The sequence below is a fragment of the Oncorhynchus masou genome, chromosome 24 (assembly GCF_036934945.1).
Source record: "Oncorhynchus masou masou isolate Uvic2021 chromosome 24, UVic_Omas_1.1, whole genome shotgun sequence".
In the NCBI taxonomy this organism is placed as follows: Eukaryota; Metazoa; Chordata; class Actinopteri; order Salmoniformes; family Salmonidae; genus Oncorhynchus; species Oncorhynchus masou.
In genome coordinates, this window is record NC_088235.1 from 11894613 (window position 1) to 11913985 (window position 19373).

Here is a 19373-nt window from a genome sequence, read left to right on the forward strand (position 1 = left end):
GCAGTCAGTCTGGGGAGACAGTCTGGTAACCAGGGTTATGGTTAGTACCTGTCCGAGCAGTCAGTCTGGGGAGACAGTCTGGTAACCAGGGTTATGGTTAGTACCTGTCAGAGCAGTCAGTCTGGGGAGACAGTCTGGTAACCAGGGTTATGGTTAGTACCTGTCAGAGCAGTCAGTCTGGGGAGGCAGTCTGGTAACCAGGGTTATGGTTAGTACCTGTCAGAGCAGTCAGTCTGAGGAGACGGTCTGGTAACCAGGGTTATGGTTAGTACCTGTCAGAGCAGTCAGTCTGGGGAGACGGTCTGGTAACCAGGGTTATGGTTAGTACCTGTCAGAGCAGTCAGTCTGGGGGTTAGACGGTCTGGTAACCAGGGTTATGGTTAGTACCTGTCAGAGCAGTCAGTCTGGGGAGACAATCTGGTAACCAGGGTTATGGTTAGTACCTGTCAGAGCAGTCAGTCTGGGGAGACGGTCTGGTAACCAGGGTTATGGTTAGTACCTGTCAGAGCAGTCAGTCTGGGGAGACGGTCTGGTAACCAGGGTTATGGTTAGTACCTGTCTCTTGGGAGACGGTCTGGTAGGGTTATCCGAGCAGTCAGTCTGGGGAGACGGTCTGGTAACCAGGGTTATGGTTAGTACCTGTCCGAGCAGTCAGTCTGGGGAGACGGTCTGGTAACCAGGGTTATGGTTAGTACCTGTCAGAGCAGTCAGTCTGGGGAGACAGTCTGGTAACCAGGGTTATGGTTAGTACCTGTCAGAGCAGTCAGTCTGGGGAGACAGTCTGGTAACCAGGGTTATGGTTAGTACCTGTCCGAGCAGTCAGTCTGGGGAGACGGTCTGGTAACCAGGGTTATGGTTAGTACCTGTCAGAGCAGTCAGTCTGGGGAGACAGTCTGGTAACCAGGGTTATGGTTAGTACCTGTCCGAGCAGTCAGTCTGGGGAGACAGTCTGGTAACCAGGGTTATGGTTAGTACCTGTCAGAGCAGTCAGTCTGGGGAGACAGTCTGGCAACCAGGGTTATGGTTAGTACCTGTCAGAGCAGTCAGTCTGGGGAGACAGTCTGGTAACCAGGGTTATGGTTAGTACCTGTCAGAGCAGTCAGTCTGGGGAGACGGTCTGGTAACCAGGGTTATGGTTAGTACCTGTCCAAGCAGTCAGTCTGGGGAGACAGTCTGGTAACCAGGGTTATGGTTAGTACCTGTCAGAGCAGTCAGTCTGGGGAGACAGTCTGGTAACCAGGGTTATGGTTAGTACCTGTCAGAGCAGTCAGTCTGGGGAGACAGTCTGGTAACCAGGGTTATGGTTAGTACCTGTCAGAGCAGTCAGTCTGGGGAGACAGTCTGGTAACCAGGGTTATGGTTAGTACCTGTCCGAGCAGTCAGTCTGGGGAGACAGTCTGGTAACCAGGGTTATGGTTAGTACCTGTCAGAGCAGTCAGTCTGGGGAGACGGTCTGGTAACCAGGGTTATGGTTAGTACCTGTCAGAGCAGTCTGTCTGGGGAGACGGTCTGGTAACCAGGGTTATGGTTAGTACCTGTCAGAGCAGTCAGTCTGGGGAGACAGTCTGGTAACCAGGGTTATGGTTAGTACCTGTCAGAGCAGTCAGTCTGGGGAGACAGTCTGGTAACCAGGGTTATGGTTAGTACCTGTCAGAGCAGTCAGTCTGAGGAGACGGTCTGGTAACCAGGGTTATGGTTAGTACCTGTCAGAGCAGTCAGTCTGGGGAGACAGTCTGGTAACCAGGGTTATGGTTAGTACCTGTCAGAGCAGTCAGTCTGGGGAGACAGTCTGGTAACCAGGGTTATGGTTAGTACCTGTCAGAGCAGTCAGTCTGGGGAGACAGAGTCTGGTAACCAGGGTTATGGTTAGTACCTGTCAGAGCAGTCAGTCTGGGGAGACAGTCTGGCAACCAGGGTTATGGTTAGTACCTGTCAGAGCAGTCAGTCTGGGGAGACGGTCTGGTAACCAGGGTTATGGTTAGTACCTGTCAGAGCAGTCAGTCTGGGGAGACAGTCTGGTAACCAGGGTTATGGTTAGTACCTGTCCGAGCAGTCAGTCTGGGGAGACGGTCTGGCAACCAGGGTTATGGTTAGTACCTGTCAGAGCAGTCTGTCTGGGGAGACGGTCTGGTAACCAGGGTTATGGTTAGTACCTGTCAGAGCAGTCAGTCTGGGGAGACAGTCTGGTAACCAGGGTTATGGTTAGTACCTGTCAGAGCAGTCAGTCTGGGGAGACGGTCTGGTAACCAGGGTTATGGTTAGTACCTGTCCGAGCAGTCAGTCTGGGGAGACGGTCTGGTAACCAGGGTTATGGTTAGTACCTGTCAGAGCAGTCAGTCTGGGGAGACAGTCTGGTAACCAGGGTTATGGTTAGTACCTGTCAGAGCAGTCAGTCTGGGGAGACGGTCTGGTAACCAGGGTTATGGTTAGTACCTGTCAGAGCAGTCAGTCTGGGGAGACAGTCTGGTAACCAGGGTTATGGTTAGTACCTGTCAGAGCAGTCAGTCTGGGGAGACAGTCTGGTAACCAGGGTTATGGTTAGTACCTGTCAGAGCAGTCAGTCTGGGGAGACAGTCTGGTAACCAGTCTGGGGAGACAGTCTGGTAACCAGGTTATGGTTAGTACCTGTCAGAGCAGTCAGTCTGGGGAGACAGTCTGGTAACCAGGGTTATGGTTAGTACCTGTCAGAGCAGTCAGTCTGAGGAGACAGTCTGGTAACCAGGGTTATGGTTAGTACCTGTCAGAGCAGTCAGTCTGGGGAGACGGTCTGGTAACCAGGGTTATGGTTAGTACCTGTCAGAGCAGTCAGTCTGGGGAGACAGTCTGGTAACCAGGGTTATGGTTAGTACCTGTCCGAGCAGTCAGTCTGGGGAGACGGTCTGGTAACCAGGGTTATGGTTAGTACCTGTCAGAGCAGTCAGTCTGGGGAGACGGTCTGGTAACCAGGGTTATGGTTAGTACCTGTCCGAGCAGTCAGTCTGGGGAGACGGTCTGGTAACCAGGGTTATGGTTAGTACCTGTCAGAGCAGTCAGTCTGGGGAGACAGTCTGGTAACCAGGGTTATGGTTAGTACCTGTCAGAGCAGTCAGTCTGGGGAGACAGTCTGGTAACCAGGGTTATGGTTAGTACCTGTCAGAGCAGTCAGTCTGGGGAGACAGAGTCTGTTCGCCAGGGCTGTCAGCTCCATAGGGTCTAACTCTGCCATGGGACAAAGCTGATTGGTGTAGAGATACTCCAGAACAGCCTGCATACACACCCTGCTGGTGCCTGGGAACGAGACCTAAACACACAGATACACACAGACACACACGCAGGCAGACACAGACACACACAGGAAAGAACAGAGACAAATCATTTGACAACATCTAAATGTCCTGTTTCAATGTCAGTAAAGACCAACATTAGAGACTACAGGGGCTCTGTAAAGACTAGCAGCAGACTAGAGGCTCTGTAAAGACTAGGACACCGGGTAGTAGCTTGCTACCACACTAAAATAAAGATGTCCCCATGGTTATAAAGAGAGAGGTAGTGTTAGACTGTTACCCTGCTGGTCTGTCTGTTACCCTGCTGGTCTGTCTGCCTGCCTGAGAGCAGTGAAACAGGACAGGACTCTGTTCAGAGAGAGGTAGTGTTAGACTGTTACCCTGCTGGTCTGTCTGCCTGAGAGCAGTGAAACAGGACAGGACTCTGTTCAGAGAGAGGTAGTGTTAGACTGTTACCCTGCTGGTCTGTCTGTCTGCCTGAGAGCAGGGAAACAGGACAGGACTCTGTTCAGAGAGAGGTAGTGTTAGCCTGCTGGTCTGTCTGCCTGCCTGAGAGCAGTGAAACAGGACAGGACTCTGTTCAGAGAGAGGTAGTGTTAGACTGTTACCCTGCTGGTCTGCCTGCCTGCCTGAGAGCAGTGAAACAGGACAGGACTCTGTTCAGAGAGAGGTAGTGTTAGACTGTTACCCTGCTGGTCTGTCTGCCTGAGAGCAGTGAAACAGGACAGGACTCTGTTCAGAGAGAGGTAGTGTTAGACTGTTACCCTGCTGGTCTGTCTGCCTGAGAGCAGTGAAACAGGACAGGACTCTGTTCAGAGAGAGGTAGTGTTAGACTGTTACCCTGCTGGTCTGTCTGCCTGAGAGCAGTGAAACAGGACAGGACTCTGTTCAGAGAGAGGTAGTGTTAGACTGTTACCCTGCTGGTCTGTCTGCCTGAGAGCAGTGAAACAGGACAGGACTCTGTTCAGAGAGAGGTAGTGTTAGACTGTTACCCTGCTGGTCTGTCTGCCTGCCTGAGAGCAGTGAAACAGGACAGGACTCTGTTCAGAGAGAGGTAGTGTTAGACTGTTACCCTGCTGGTCTGCCTGTCTGAGAGCAGTGAAACAGGACAGGACTCTGTTCAGAGAGAGGTAGTGTTACCCTGCTGGTCTGTCTGCCTGTCTGAGAGCAGTGAAACAGGACAGGACTCTGTTCAGAGAGAGGTAGTGTTAGACTGTTACCCTGCTGGTCTGTCTGCCTGAGAGCAGTGAAACAGGACAAGGACTCTGTTCAGAGAGAGGTAGTGTTAGACTGTTACCCTGCTGGTCTGCCTGCCTGCCTGCCTGTCTGCCTGCCTGAGAGCAGTGAAACAGGACAAGGACACTGTCTGAACACAGAGTGCTGTTCTAACGGCTATTTAAAGACCTCTGAATGACGTCTATTTTTACTCGTTACTCTGATGAGCCTGTCATGTCACTGTTCCTACTGCTACCTGGGGTTTAATCAATGAACTGGAGACAACATCCCATATTCCCTATGGATCCTGGTCAACATCCCATATTCCCTATGGATCCTGGTCAACCTCCCATATTCCCTATGGATCCTGGTCAACCTCCCATATTCCCTATGGATCCTGGTCAACATCCCATATTCCCTATGGATCCTGGTCAACATCCCATATTCCCTATGGATCCTGGTCAACATCCCATATTCCCTATGGATCCTGGTCAACATCCCATATTCCCTATGGATCCTGGTCAACATCCCATATTCCCTATGGATCCTGGTCAACTGGAGACAACATCCCATATTCCCTATGGATCCTGGTCAGGTGTGTGCCTTTCCAAATCATATCCAATCAATTGAATTCACCACAGGTGGACTCCAATCAAGTTGAAGAAACATCAAGGATGATCAATGGAAACAGGATGCACCTGAGCTCAATTTCCCTGCTGTTTCATAGCAAAGGGTCTGAATACTTATGTAAATAAGGTATTTCTATATTTAATTTTGTATAAAAGTGCAATAAAATATGTATTTTCTTTGTCATTATAGGGTATTGTATGTGGAGTGATGACTTTGTCAATGTACTTATTAATGAAGCCAGTGGCTGATGTGTTAAACTCCTCACTGGTACTTCCTGTTTTAGTGTTTGCTTAAAATACACTGCTCAAAAGTAGTTTACTACATAGGGAATAGGGTGCCATTTGGGACGAAGATAACCCTAACCCAGACTGTGCTGTAGACAAGTTAACTCTCCATGAAGGATCCTCCGAACAAAGCACCCTAACCCCAACACTAGATATTACTCTGTGTTGTCGACTCACCTCGTTGTTAGCACTCTCCATGAAGGATCCTCCGAACACAGCAGCCATCCAATCACAGGAGGAGATGAGCAGAGGTCTGTGAGCATTGATGGTTCCATCCTCCAACCTGAAGGTGACGTCTGAGACAGAGACATTATAACAACAACCTGAAGGGGACGTCTGAGAGACAGAGACATTATAACAACAACCTGAAGGGGACGTCAGAGACAGAGAGACATTATAACAACAACCTGAAGGGGACGTCTGAGAGACATTATAACAACAACCTGAAGGGGACGTCTGAGAGACAGAGACATTATAACAACAACCTGAAGGGGACGTCAGAGACAGAGACATTATAACAACAACCTGAAGGTGACGTCTGAGACAGAGACATTATAACAACAACCTGAAGGGGACGTCTGAGACAGAGACATTATAACAACAACCTGAAGGGGACGTCTGAGACAGAGACATTATAACAACAACCTGAAGGGGACGTCTGAGAGACAGAGACATTATAACAACAACCTGAAGGGGACGTCTGAGAGACAGAGACATTATAACAACAACCTGAAGGGGACGTCTGAGAGACATTATAACAACAACCTGAAGGGGACGTCTGACACAGAGACATTATAACAACAACCTGAAGGTGACGTCTGAGACAGAGACATTATAACAACAACCTGAAGGGGACGTCTGAGACAGAGACATTATAACAACAACCTGAAGGGGACGTCTGAGAGACAGAGACATTATAACAACAACCTGAAGGGGACGTCTGAGACAGAGACATTATAACAACAACCTGAAGGGGACGTCTGAGACACAGAGACATTATAACAACAACCTGAAGGGGACGTCTGAGACAAAGACATTATAACAACAACCTGAAGGGGACGTCTGAGAGACAGAGACATTATAACAACAACCTGAAGGGGACGTCTGAGACAGAGACATTATAACAACAACCTGAAGGGGACGTCAGAGACATTATAACAACAACCTGAAGGGGACGTCTGAGAGACAGAGACATTATAACAACAACCTGAAGGTGACGTCTGAGACAGAGACATTATAACAACAACCTGAAGGGGACGTCTGAGAGACAGAGACATTATAACAACAACCTGAAGGGGACGTCTGAGACAGAGACATTATAACAACAACCTGAAGGGGACGTCTGAGACACAGAGACATTATAACAACAACCTGAAGGGGACGTCTGAGACAGAGACATTATAACAACAACCTGAAGGGGACGTCTGAGACAGAGACATTATAACAACAACCTGAAGGGGACGTCTGAGAGACAGAGACATTATAACAACAACCTGAAGGGGACGTCTGAGACACAGAGACATTATAACAACAACCTGAAGGGGACGTCTGAGAGACATTATAACAACAACCTGAAGGGGACGTCTGAGACAGAGACATTATAACAACAACCTGAAGGGGACGTCTGAGACAGAGACATTATAACAACAACCTGAAGGGGACGTCTGAGAGACAGAGACATTATAACAACAACCTGAAGGGGACGTCTGAGAGACAGAGACATTATAACAACAACCTGAAGGTGACGTCTGAGACACAGAGACATTATAACAACAACCTGAAGGGGACGTCTGAGACAGAGAGATCATAACAACAACCTGAAGGGGACGTCTGAGACAGAGAGATCATAACGACAACCTGAAGGGGACGTCTGAGACAGAGACATTATAACAACAACCTGAAGGGGACGTCTGAGACAGAGACATTATAACAACAACCTGAAGGGGACGTCTGAGAGACAGAGACATTATAACAACAACCTGAAGGGGACGTCAGAGACAGAGACATTATAACAACAACCTGAAGGGGACGTCTGAGAGACAGAGACATTATAACAACAACCTGAAGGGGACGTCTGAGACAGAGACATTATAACAACAACCTGAAGGGGACGTCTGAGACAGAGACATTATAACAACAACCTGAAGGGGACGTCTGAGAGACAGAGACATTATAACAACAACCTGAAGGGGACGTCTGAGACATTATAACAACAACCTGAAGGGGACGTCTGAGACACAGAGACATTATAACAACAACCTGAAGGGGACGTCTGAGACATTATAACAACAACCTGAATGGGACGTCTGAGAGACATTATAACAACAACCTGAAGGTGACGTCTGAGAGACATTATAACAACAACCTGAAAGGGACGTCTGAGACAGAGACATTATAACAACAACCTGAAAGGGACGTCTGAGACAGAGACATTATAACAACAACCTGAAAGGGACGTCTGAGACAGAGACATAACAACAACCTGAAAGGGACGTCTGAGAGACAGAGACATTATAACAACAACCTGAAGGGGACGTCTGAGACACAGAGACATTATAACAACAACCTGAAGGGGACGTCTGAGACAGAGACATTATAACAACAACCTGAAGGGGACGTCTGAGACAGAGACATTATAACAACAACCTGAAGGTGGACGTCTGAGAGACAGAGACATTATAACAACAACCTGAAGGGGACGTCTGAGACACAGAGACATTATAACAACAACCTGAAGGGGACGTCTGAGACACAGAGACATTATAACAACAACCTGAAGGGGACGTCTGAGACACAGAGACATTATAACAACAACCTGAAGGGGACGTCTGAGAGACAGAGACATTATAACAACAACCTGAAGGGGACGTCTGAGACAGAGACATTATAACAACAACCTGAAGGGGACGTCTGAGACAGAGACATTATAACAACAACCTGAAGGGGACGTCAGAGAGACAGAGACATTATAACAACAACCTGAAGGGGACGTCTGAGACAGAGACATTATAACAACAACCTGAAGGTGACGTCAGAGACAGAGACATTATAACAACAACCTGAAGGGGACGTCTGAGACAGACACATTATAACAACAACCTGAAGGGGACGTCTGAGACATTATAACAACAACCTGAAGGTGACGTCTGAGACACAGAGACATTATAACAACAACCTGAAGGGGACGTCTGAGACAGAGACATTATAACAACAACCTGAAGGGGACGTCTGAGACAGAGACATTATAACAACAACCTGAAGGTGACGTCTGAGAGACATTATAACAACAACCTGAAGGGGACGTCTGAGACACAGAGACATTATAACAACAACCTGAAGGGGACGTCTGAGAGACATTATAACAACAACCTGAAGGGGACGTCTGAGACAGAGACATTATAACAACAACCTGAAGGGGACGTCTGAGAGACAGAGACATTATAACAACAACCTGAAGGGGACGTCTGAGAGACAGAGACATTATAACAACAACCTGAAGGGGACGTCTGAGAGACAGAGACATTATAACAACAACCTGAAGGGGACGTCTGAGACAGAGACATTATAACAACAACCTGAAGGGGACGTCTGAGAGACAGAGACATTATAACAACAACCTGAAGGGGACGTCTGAGAGACAGAGACATTATAACAACAACCTGAAGGGGACGTCTGAGACAGAGACATTATAACAACAACCTGAAGGGGACGTCTGAGACACAGAGACATTATAACAACAACCTGAAGGGGACGTCTGAGAGACAGAGACATTATAACAACAACCTGAAGGGGACGTCTGAGAGACAGAGACATTATAACAACAACCTGAAGGGGACGTCTGAGAGACATTATAACAACAACCTGAAGGGGACGTCAGAGACAGAGACATTATAACAACAACCTGAAGGGGACGTCTGAGACACAGAGACATTATAACAACAACCTGAAGGTGACGTCAGAGACAGAGACATTATAACAACAACCTGAAGGGGACGTCTGAGACACAGAGACATTATAACAACAACCTGAAGGGGACGTCTGAGACACAGAGACATTATAACAACAACCTGAAGGGGACGTCTGAGACACAGAGACATTATAACAACAACCTGAAGGGGACGTCTGAGACAGACACATTATAACAACAACCTGAAGGGGACGTCTGAGACAGAGACATTATAACAACAACCTGAAGGGGACGTCTGAGAGACAGAGACATTATAACAACAACCTGAAGGGGACGTCTGAGACAGAGACATTATAACAACAACCTGAAGGGGACGTCTGAGAGACAGAGACATTATAACAACAACCTGAAGGGGACGTCTGAGAGACAGAGACATTATAACAACAACCTGAAGGGGACGTCTGAGAGACAGAGACATTATAACAACAACCTGAAGGGGACGTCTGAGAGACAGAGACATTATAACAACAACCTGAAGGGGACGTCTGAGACAGAGACATTATAACAACAACCTGAAGGGGACGTCTGAGAGACAGAGACATTATAACAACAACCTGAAGGGGACGTCTGAGAGACAGAGACATTATAACAACAACCTGAAGGGGACGTCTGAGAGACAGAGACATTATAACAACAACCTGAAGGGGACGTCTGAGACAGAGACATTATAACAACAACCTGAAGGGGACGTCTGAGAGACAGAGACATTATAACAACAACCTGAAGGGGACGTCTGAGAGACAGAGACATTATAACAACAACCTGAAGGGGACGTCTGAGAGACATTATAACAACAACCTGAAGGGGACGTCTGAGACACAGAGACATTATAACAACAACCTGAAGGGGACGTCTGAGAGACAGAGACATTATAACAACAACCTGAAGGGGACGTCTGAGAGACAGAGACATTATAACAACAACCTGAAGGGGACGTCTGAGAGACATTATAACAACAACCTGAAGGGGACGTCTGAGAGACAGAGACATTATAACAACAACCTGAAGGGGACGTCTGAGACACAGAGACATTATAACAACAACCTGAAGGTGACGTCTGACACAGAGACATAACAACAACCTGAAGGTGACGTCTGACACAGAGAGACATTATAACAACAACCTGAAGGGGACGTCTGAGAGACAGAGACATTATAACAACAACCTGAAGGGGACGTCTGAGACACAGAGACATTATAACAACAACCTGAAGGGGACGTCTGAGACAGAGACATTATAACAACAACCTGAAGGGGACGTCTGAGACAGAGACATTATAACAACAACCTGAAGGGGACGTCTGAGAGACAGAGACATTATAACAACAACCTGAAGGTGACGTCTGAGACAGAGACATTATAACAACAACCTGAAGGGGACGTCTGAGAGACAGAGACATTATAACAACAACCTGAAGGGGACGTCTGAGAGACAGAGACATTATAACAACAACCTGAAGGGGACGTCTGAGAGAACAACAACCTGAAGGGGCGTCTGAGAGACATTATAACAACAACCTGAAGGGGACGTCTGAGACAGAGACATTATAACAACAACCTGAAGGGGACGTCTGAGAGACAGAGACATTATAACAACAACCTGAAGGGGACGTCTGAGAGACATTATAACAACAACCTGAAGGGGACGTCTGAGAGACAGAGACATTATAACAACAACCTGAAGGTGACGTCTGAGACATTATAACAACAACCTGAAGAGACAGAGAGACATTATAACAACAACCTGAAGGGGACGTCTGAGACAGAGACATTATAACAACAACCTGAAGGGGACGTCTGAGAGACAGAGACATTATAACAACAACCTGAAGGGGACGTCTGAGACAGAGACATTATAACAACAACCTGAAGGGGACGTCTGAGACAGAGACATTATAACAACAACCTGAAGGGGACAGAGACAGAGACATTATAACAACAACCTGAAGGGGACGTCTGAGACAGAGACATTATAACAACAACCTGAAGGGGACGTCTGAGACAGAGACATTATAACAACAACCTGAAGGGGACGTCTGAGAGACAGAAGGGGACGTCTGACATTATAACAACAACCTGAAGGGGACGTCTGAGAGACATTATAACAACAACCTGAAGGTGACGTCTGAGAGACAGAGACATTATAACAACAACCTGAAGGTGACGTCTGAGAGACAGAGACATTATAACAACAACCTGAAGGGGACGTCTGAGACAGAGACATTATAACAACAACCAGAAGGTGATGTGTGCCCCAGAGAAACACATCACCCCCATCCAAAGTTCCAAACACATGATAACTTCCTAGTCACAAGCAACAGAAAAGATCTGCAGCATGGTTTACCTGTGAAGGTGTTCTTGTTGAGACACTCCTTGATGCGGTTGGATTTCCTGACGTGGAAGGCCTTGGTGATCTCCTGGTTCATGAAGCCCTCATGGTTCATGATGTTCTCCACCATCATCCTCAGGTCAAACACCTCCAGGACCTCCGCAATCTGGGCGATCTTCATCAGATCCCGCTCCTCTTCATCCAGCTCCCCAGTGTAGAGGAACCTCAACACGGCACTGAACGGACCCAGCTGGATGGAGTAGTCCATCTTCACCACCGTCATGTGAGCCGGGGAGCCCGTCACAGGGTTGGTCACACTCTCCTTGTGGATGCTGTAGAAGGCCTTGCTCCAGGAGGCCAAGGACAGCTTGGTGCGCCGGTGCTTACCAGAGAAGCTCATCATCTTCAGGGTGCCGTCACTCTTAGAGGCCCGGAGGGAGCAGGGGGAGAGGTTGGGGAGCACAGCCACGTCCTCCTCTGTGTCCAGACTAAGGGTCCTGAGGAGAGAGTCCCGGGCATGCCGCTCCGTCACCACCAGGCACTGGGACTCGTCACTGAAGTCCATCTGGAAACAATCACATTTATAACGGGTTATTTTATGTCACAAAGTGCTCTACAGAAACCCAACTGGAAACCACAGAGAGCAAGCAATACTGAGGCAGAAGCACAGTGGCTAGGAATAAAAACCTAGAAGGAAGGAAACCAAGAGAGGACCCTAGAGAGGACCCTAGAGAGGACCCTAGAGAGGAACCTAGAGAGGAACCTAGAGAGGGAACTAGAGAGGAACCAGGCAAAGAGACACTACCTGGAACAGGTCATAAAACTTGGAGGAGGAGGTGGAGAGGAACTACAGGGGAACTAGAGAGGGAACTAGAGAGGAACCTAGAGAGGAACCTAGAGAGGAACCAGGCAAAGAGACACTACCTGGAATAGGTCATAAAACTTGGAGGAGGAGGTGGAGAGGAACTAGAGAGGACCCTAGAGAGGACCCTAGAGAGGACCCTAGAGAGGACCCTAGAGAGGAACCAGGCAAAGAGACACTACCTGGAATAGGTCATAAAACTTGGAGGAGGAGGAGAGGAAATAGAGAGGAACCTAGAGAGGAACTAGAGAGGAACCTAGAGAGGAACCTAGAGAGGAACCAGAGAGGAACCAGAGAGGAACCAGAGAGGAACCAGAGAGGAACCAGGCAAAGAGACACTACCTGGAACAGGTCATAAAACTTGGAGGAGGAGGTGGAGAGGAACTACAGGGGAACTAGAGAGGGAACTAGAGGAACCTAGAGAGGAACCTAGAGAGGAACCAGGCAAAGAGACACTACCTGGAATAGGTCATAAAACTTGGAGGAGGAGGTGGAGAGGAACTAGAGAGGACCCTAGAGAGGACCCTAGAGAGGACCCTAGAGAGGACCCTAGAGAGGACCCTAGAGAGGACCCTAGAGAGGACCTAGAGAGGAAACAGGCAAAGAGACACTACCTGGAACAGGTCATAAAACTTGGAAGAGGAGGTGGAGAGGACCTAGAGAGGAACTAGAGAGGACCCTAGAGAGGAACCCAGAGAGGAAACCAGAGAGGAACCCAGAGAGGAACCTAGAGAGGAACCAGGCAAAGAGACACTACCTGGAATAGGTCATAAAACTTGGAGGAGGAGGTGGAGAGGAACTAGAGAGGAACCAAGAGAGGAACCTAGAGAGGACCTAGAAAGGACCTAGAGAGGAACCAGGCAAAGAGACACTACCTGGAATAGGTCATAAAACTTGGAGGAGGAGGTGGAGAGGTAGATCTTGTGGGCGAAGATGTGGATGTGGTCCTGGAGGATGAACATGACGTCAGCACAAAGAGGACTGTCCAATAGGAGGCCAGGACCCTCCCCGTTGTTGATGACACACTCTGGAATCTTGATGAGAGGGGGCGGTGCTTTGGGAGGCAGGAAGGGCGCCTGGAGGAGGGGCTTCTGGACCTTCCGGAGGTGGGACTTCCAGAACTGCAGGTGTCGACGGGAGATGAGCGCGGCTCGAATGGCATTGTCGAAGATGTCCTTGATGCCAAACTGGTCGAACACACTGGTCTCATAGTAGGAGATGCCCAGCTCCTTGGCCACCTCCCGGCCACTCTCTGGAGGAAGGATGTCTCCGGGCTTTATCGGCCTGGTGGGGAGGAAATAAGAGCTATTCTCAATACGGAAGAATACAAAGTCATTATTTATTAAATGTATGTAAACCGGTTTGCTTAATTTAATAAAATGTCAGTAGTTACTGCACAGAGTTTCAACTAACACTAAAATGTATAGATTCCGTCAATCAAAACCAGCTACATGATGACGTAAAGCTGATTCGATACCTGGCTAGTGGCCTCCTGGCCCTGTTGACGGCCACATGGTGACATAATGCTGATTCTATACCTGGCTAGTGGCCTCCTGGCCCTGTTGACGGCCACATGGTGACATAATGCTGATTCTATACCTGGCTAGTGGCCTCCTGGCCCTGTTGACGGCCACATGGTGACATAATGCTGATTCTATACCTGGCTAGTGGCCTCCTGGCCCTGTTGACGGCCACATGGTGACATAATGCTGATTCTATACCTGGCTAGTGGCCTCCTGGCCCTGTTGACAGTCACATGGTGACATAATGCTGATTCTATACCTGGCTAGTGGCCTCCTGGCCCTGTTGACGGTCACATGGTGACATAATGCTGATTCTATACCTGGCTAGTGGCCTCCTGGCCCTGTTTACAGTCACATGATGCTGATTCTATACCTGGCTAGTGGTCTCCTGGCCCTGTTGACGGCCACATGGTGACATGATGCTGATTCTATACCTGGCTAGTGGCCTCCTGGCCCTGTTGACGGTCACATGGTGACATAATGCTGATTCTATACCTGGCTAGTGGTCTCCTGGCCCTGTTGACGGCCACATGGTGACATCATGCTGATTCTATACCTGGCTAGTGGTCTCCTGGCCCTGTTGACAGTCACATGGTGACATAATGCTGATTCTATACCTGGCTAGTGGCCTCCTGGCCCTGTTGACGGCCACATGGTGACATCATGCTGATTCTATACCTGGCTAGTGGCCTCCTGGCCCTGTTGACGGTCACATGGTGACATAATGCTGATTCTATACCTGGCTAGTGGCCTCCTGGCCCTGTTGACGGCCACATGGTGACATCATGCTGATTCTATACCTGGCTAGTGGTCTCCTGGCCCTGTTGACGGCCACATGGTGACATAATGCTGATTCTATACCTGGCTAGTGGCCTCCTGGCCCTGTTGACGGCCACATGGTGACATAATGCTGATTCTATACCTGGCTAGTGGCCTCCTGGCCCTGTTGACGGCCACATGGTGACATCATGCTGATTCTATACCTGGCTAGTGGCCTCCTGGCCCTGTTGACGGCCACATGGTGACATAATGCTGATTCTATACCTGGCTAGTGGCCTCCTGGCCCTGTTGACAGTCACATGATGCTGATTCTATACCTGGCTAGTGGTCTCCTGGCCCTGTTGACGGCCACATGGTGACATGATGCTGATTCTATACCTGGCTAGTGGCCTCCTGGCCCTGTTGACGGCCACATGGTGACATAATGCTGATTCTATACCTGGCTAGTGGCCTCCTGGCCCTGTTGACAGTCACATGATGCTGATTCTATACCTGGCTAGTGGTCTCCTGGCCCTGTTGACGGCCACATGGTGACATGATGCTGATTCTATACCTGGCTAGTGGCCTCCTGGCCCTGTTGACAGTCACATGGTGACATAATGCTGATTCTATACCTGGCTAGTGGCCTCCTGGCCCTGTTGACAGTCACATGGTGACATAATGCTGATTCTATACCTGGCTAGTGGCCTCCTGGCCCTGTTGACAGTCACATGATGCTGATTCTATACCTGGCTAGTGGTCTCCTGGCCCTGTTGACGGCCACATGGTGACATGATGCTGATTCTATACCTGGCTAGTGGCCTCCTGGCCCTGTTGACGGCCACATGGTGACATAATGCTGATTCTATACCTGGCTAGTGGTCTCCTGGCCCTGTTGACAGTCACATGATGCTGATTCTATACCTGGCTAGTGGTCTCCTGGCCCTGTTGACAGTCACATGATGCTGATTCTATACCTGGCTAGTGGTCTCCTGGCCCTGTTGACGGCCACATGGTGACATGATGCTGATTCTATACCTGGCTAGTGGCCTCCTGGCCCTGTTGACGGCCACATGGTGACATGATGCTGATTCTATACCTGGCTAGTGGCCTCCTGGCCCTGTTGACGGCCACATGGTGACATAATGCTGATTCTATACCTGGCTAGTGGTCTCCTGGCCCTGTTGACGGCCACATGGTGACATAATGCTGATTCTATACCTGGCTAGTGGTCTCCTGGCCCTGTTGACAGTCACATGGTGACATCATGCTGATTCTATACCTGGCTAGTGGTCTCCTGGCCCTGTTGACAGTCACATCATGCTGATTCTATACCTGGCTAGTGGTCTCCTGGCCCTGTTGACGGCCACATGGTGACATAATGCTGATTCTATACCTGGCTAGTGGCCTCCTGGCCCTGTTGACAGTCACATGGTGACATCATGCTGATTCTATACCTGGCTAGTGGCCTCCTGGCCCTGTTGACGGCCACATGGTGACATAATGCTGATTCTATACCTGGCTAGTGGTCTCCTGGCCCTGTTGACGGCCACATGGTGACATAAAGCTGATTCGATACCTGGCTAGTGGTCTCCTGGCCCTGTTAACGATCACATGGTGACATAAAGCTGATTCTATACCTGGCTAGTGGCCTCCTGGCCCTGTTGACAGTCACATGATGCTGATTCTATACCTGGCTAGTGGTCTCCTGGCCCTGTTGACAGTCACATGATGCTGATTCTATACCTGGCTAGTGGTCTCCTGGCCCTGTTGACAGTCACATGATGCTGATTCTATACCTGGCTAGTGGTCTCCTGGCCCTGTTGACAGTCACATGGAGACATAATGCTGATTCTATACCTGGCTAGTGGCCTCCTGGCCCTGTTGACAGTCACATGGTGACATCATGCTGATTCTATACCTGGCTAGTGGCCTCCTGGCCCTGTTGACGGCCACATGGTGACATAATGCTGATTCTATACCTGGCTAGTGGCCTCCTGGCCCTGTTGACGGTCACATGGTGACATCATGCTGATTCTATACCTGGCTAGTGGCCTCCTGGCCCTGTTGACAGTCACATGGTGACATAATGCTGATTCTATACCTGGCTAGTGGTCTCCTGGCCCTGTTGACAGTCACATGGTGACATAATGCTGATTCTATACCTGGCTAGTGGTCTCCTGGCCCTGTTGACAGTCACATGGAGACATAATGCTGATTCTATACCTGGCTAGTGGCCTCCTGGCCCTGTTGACAGTCACATGATGCTGATTCTATACCTGGCTAGTGGCCTCCTGGCCCTGTTGACGGCCACATGGTGACATCATGCTGATTCTATACCTGGCTAGTGGTCTCCTGGCCCTGTTGACAGTCACATGGTGACATGATGCTGATTCTATACCTGGCTAGTGGCCTCCTGGCCCTGTTGACGGCCACATGGTGACATAATGCTGATTCTATACCTGGCTAGTGGCCTCCTGGCCCTGTTGACGGCCACATGATGCTGATTCTATACCTGGCTAGTGGCCTCCTGGCCCTGTTGACAGTCACATAATGCTGATTCTATACCTGGCTAGTGGTCTCCTGGCCCTGTTGACGGCCACATGGTGACATAATGCTGATTCTATACCTGGCTAGTGGCCTCCTGGCCCTGTTGACAGTCACATAATGCTGATTCTATACCTGGCTAGTGGCCTCCTGGCCCTGTTGACAGTCACATGGTGACATCATGCTGATTCTATACCTGGCTAGTGGCCTCCTGGCCCTGTTGACGGCCACATGGTGACATCATGCTGATTCTATACCTGGCTAGTGGTCTCCTGGCCCTGTTGACGGTCACATGGTGACATAATGCTGATTCTATACCTGGCTAGTGGTCTCCTGACCCTGTTGACGGCCACATGGTGACATAATGCTGATTCTATACCTGGCTAGTGGTCTCCTGGCCCTGTTGACGGCCACATGGTGACATAATGCTGATTCTATACCTGGCTAGTGGTCTCCTGGCCCTGTTGACGGCCACATGGTGACATAATGCTGATTCTATACCTGGCTAGTGGCCTCCTGGCCCTGTTGACAGTCACATGGTGACATAATGCTGATTCTATACCTGGCTAGTGGTCTCCTGGCCCTGTTGACAGTCACATGGTGACATCATGCTGATTCTATACCTGGCTAGTGGCCTCCTGGCCCTGTTGACAGCCACATGGTGACATAATGCTGATTCTATACCTGGCTAATGGCCTCCTGGCCCTGTTGACAGTCACATGGTGACATAATGCTGATTCTATACCTGGCTAGTGGTCTCCTGGCCCTGTTGACAGTCACATGGTGACATAATGCTGATTCTATACCTGGCTAGTGGTCTCCTGGCCCTGTTGACAGCCACATGGTGACATAATGCTGATTCTATACCTGGCTAGTGGTCTCCTGGCCTTGTTGACAGTCACATAATGCTGATTCTATACCTGGCTAGTGGCCTCCTGGCCCTGTTGACAGTCACATGGTGACATAATGCTGATTCTATACCTGGCTAGTGGTCTCCTGGCCCTGTTGACAGTCACATAATGCTGATTCTATACCTGGCTAGTGGTCTCCTGGCCCTGTTGACAGTCACATGGTGACATAATGCTGATTCTATACCTGGCTAGTGGTCTCCTGGCCCTGTTGACGGCCACATGGTGACATAATGCTGATTCTATACCTGGCTAGTGGCCTCCTGGCCCTGTTGACGGCCACATGGTGACATCATGCTGATTCTATACCTGGCTAGTGGTCTCCTGGCCCTGTTGACAGTCACATCATGCTGATTCTATACCTGGCTAGTGGCCTCCTGGCCCTGTTGACAGTCACATGGTGACATCATGCTGATTCTATACCTGGCTAGTGGTCTCCTGGCCCTGTTGACGGCCACATGGTGACATCATGCTGATTCTATACCTGGCTAGTGGCCTCCTGGCCCTGTTGACGGCCACATGGTGACATAATGCTGATTCTATACCTGGCTAGTGGTCTCCTGGCCCTGTTGACGGCCACATGGTGACATCATGCTGATTCTATACCTGGCTAGTGGTCTCCTGGCCCTGTTGACGGCCACATGGTGACATAATGCTGATTCTATACCTGGCTAGTGGCCTCCTGGCCCTGTTGACAGTCACATGGTGACATAATGCTGATTCTATACCTGGCTAGTGGCCTCCTGGCCCTGTTGACGGCCACATGGTGACATAATGCTGATTCTATACCTGGCTAGTGGTCTCCTGGCCCTGTTGACAGTCACATGGTGACATAATGCTGATTCTATACCTGGCTAGTGGTCTCCTGGCCCTGTTGACGGCCACATGGTGACATCATGCTGATTCTATACCTGGCTAGTGGTCTCCTGGCCCTGTTGACGGCCACATGGTGACATAATGCTGATTCTATACCTGGCTAGTGGCCTCCTGGCCCTGTTGACAGTCACATGATGCTGATTCTATACCTGGCTAGTGGCCTCCTGGCCCTGTTGACAGTCACATGATGCTGATTCTATACCTGGCTAGT

The 19373-nt window shown here is 49.4% G+C and overlaps 1 protein-coding gene across 2 annotated transcripts in view; it reads right to left on the bottom strand.

The window, feature by feature from the left end:
- Positions 1 to 19373, bottom strand: part of LOC135511841 (rho-related BTB domain-containing protein 1-like) — a 53674-nt gene that overhangs the window by 9621 nt on the left and 24680 nt on the right. For both annotated transcript variants that reach the window (XM_064933326.1, XM_064933327.1), the window contains 4 exons: positions 13425 to 13833; positions 11703 to 12252; positions 5570 to 5688; positions 3130 to 3280 (listed from right to left, as the gene is read on the bottom strand). In XM_064933326.1, coding sequence (XP_064789398.1) covers positions 3130 to 3280; positions 5570 to 5688; positions 11703 to 12252; positions 13425 to 13833 — 1229 coding nt within the window. The remainder of the gene's footprint in view (positions 1 to 3129; positions 3281 to 5569; positions 5689 to 11702; positions 12253 to 13424; positions 13834 to 19373) is intronic.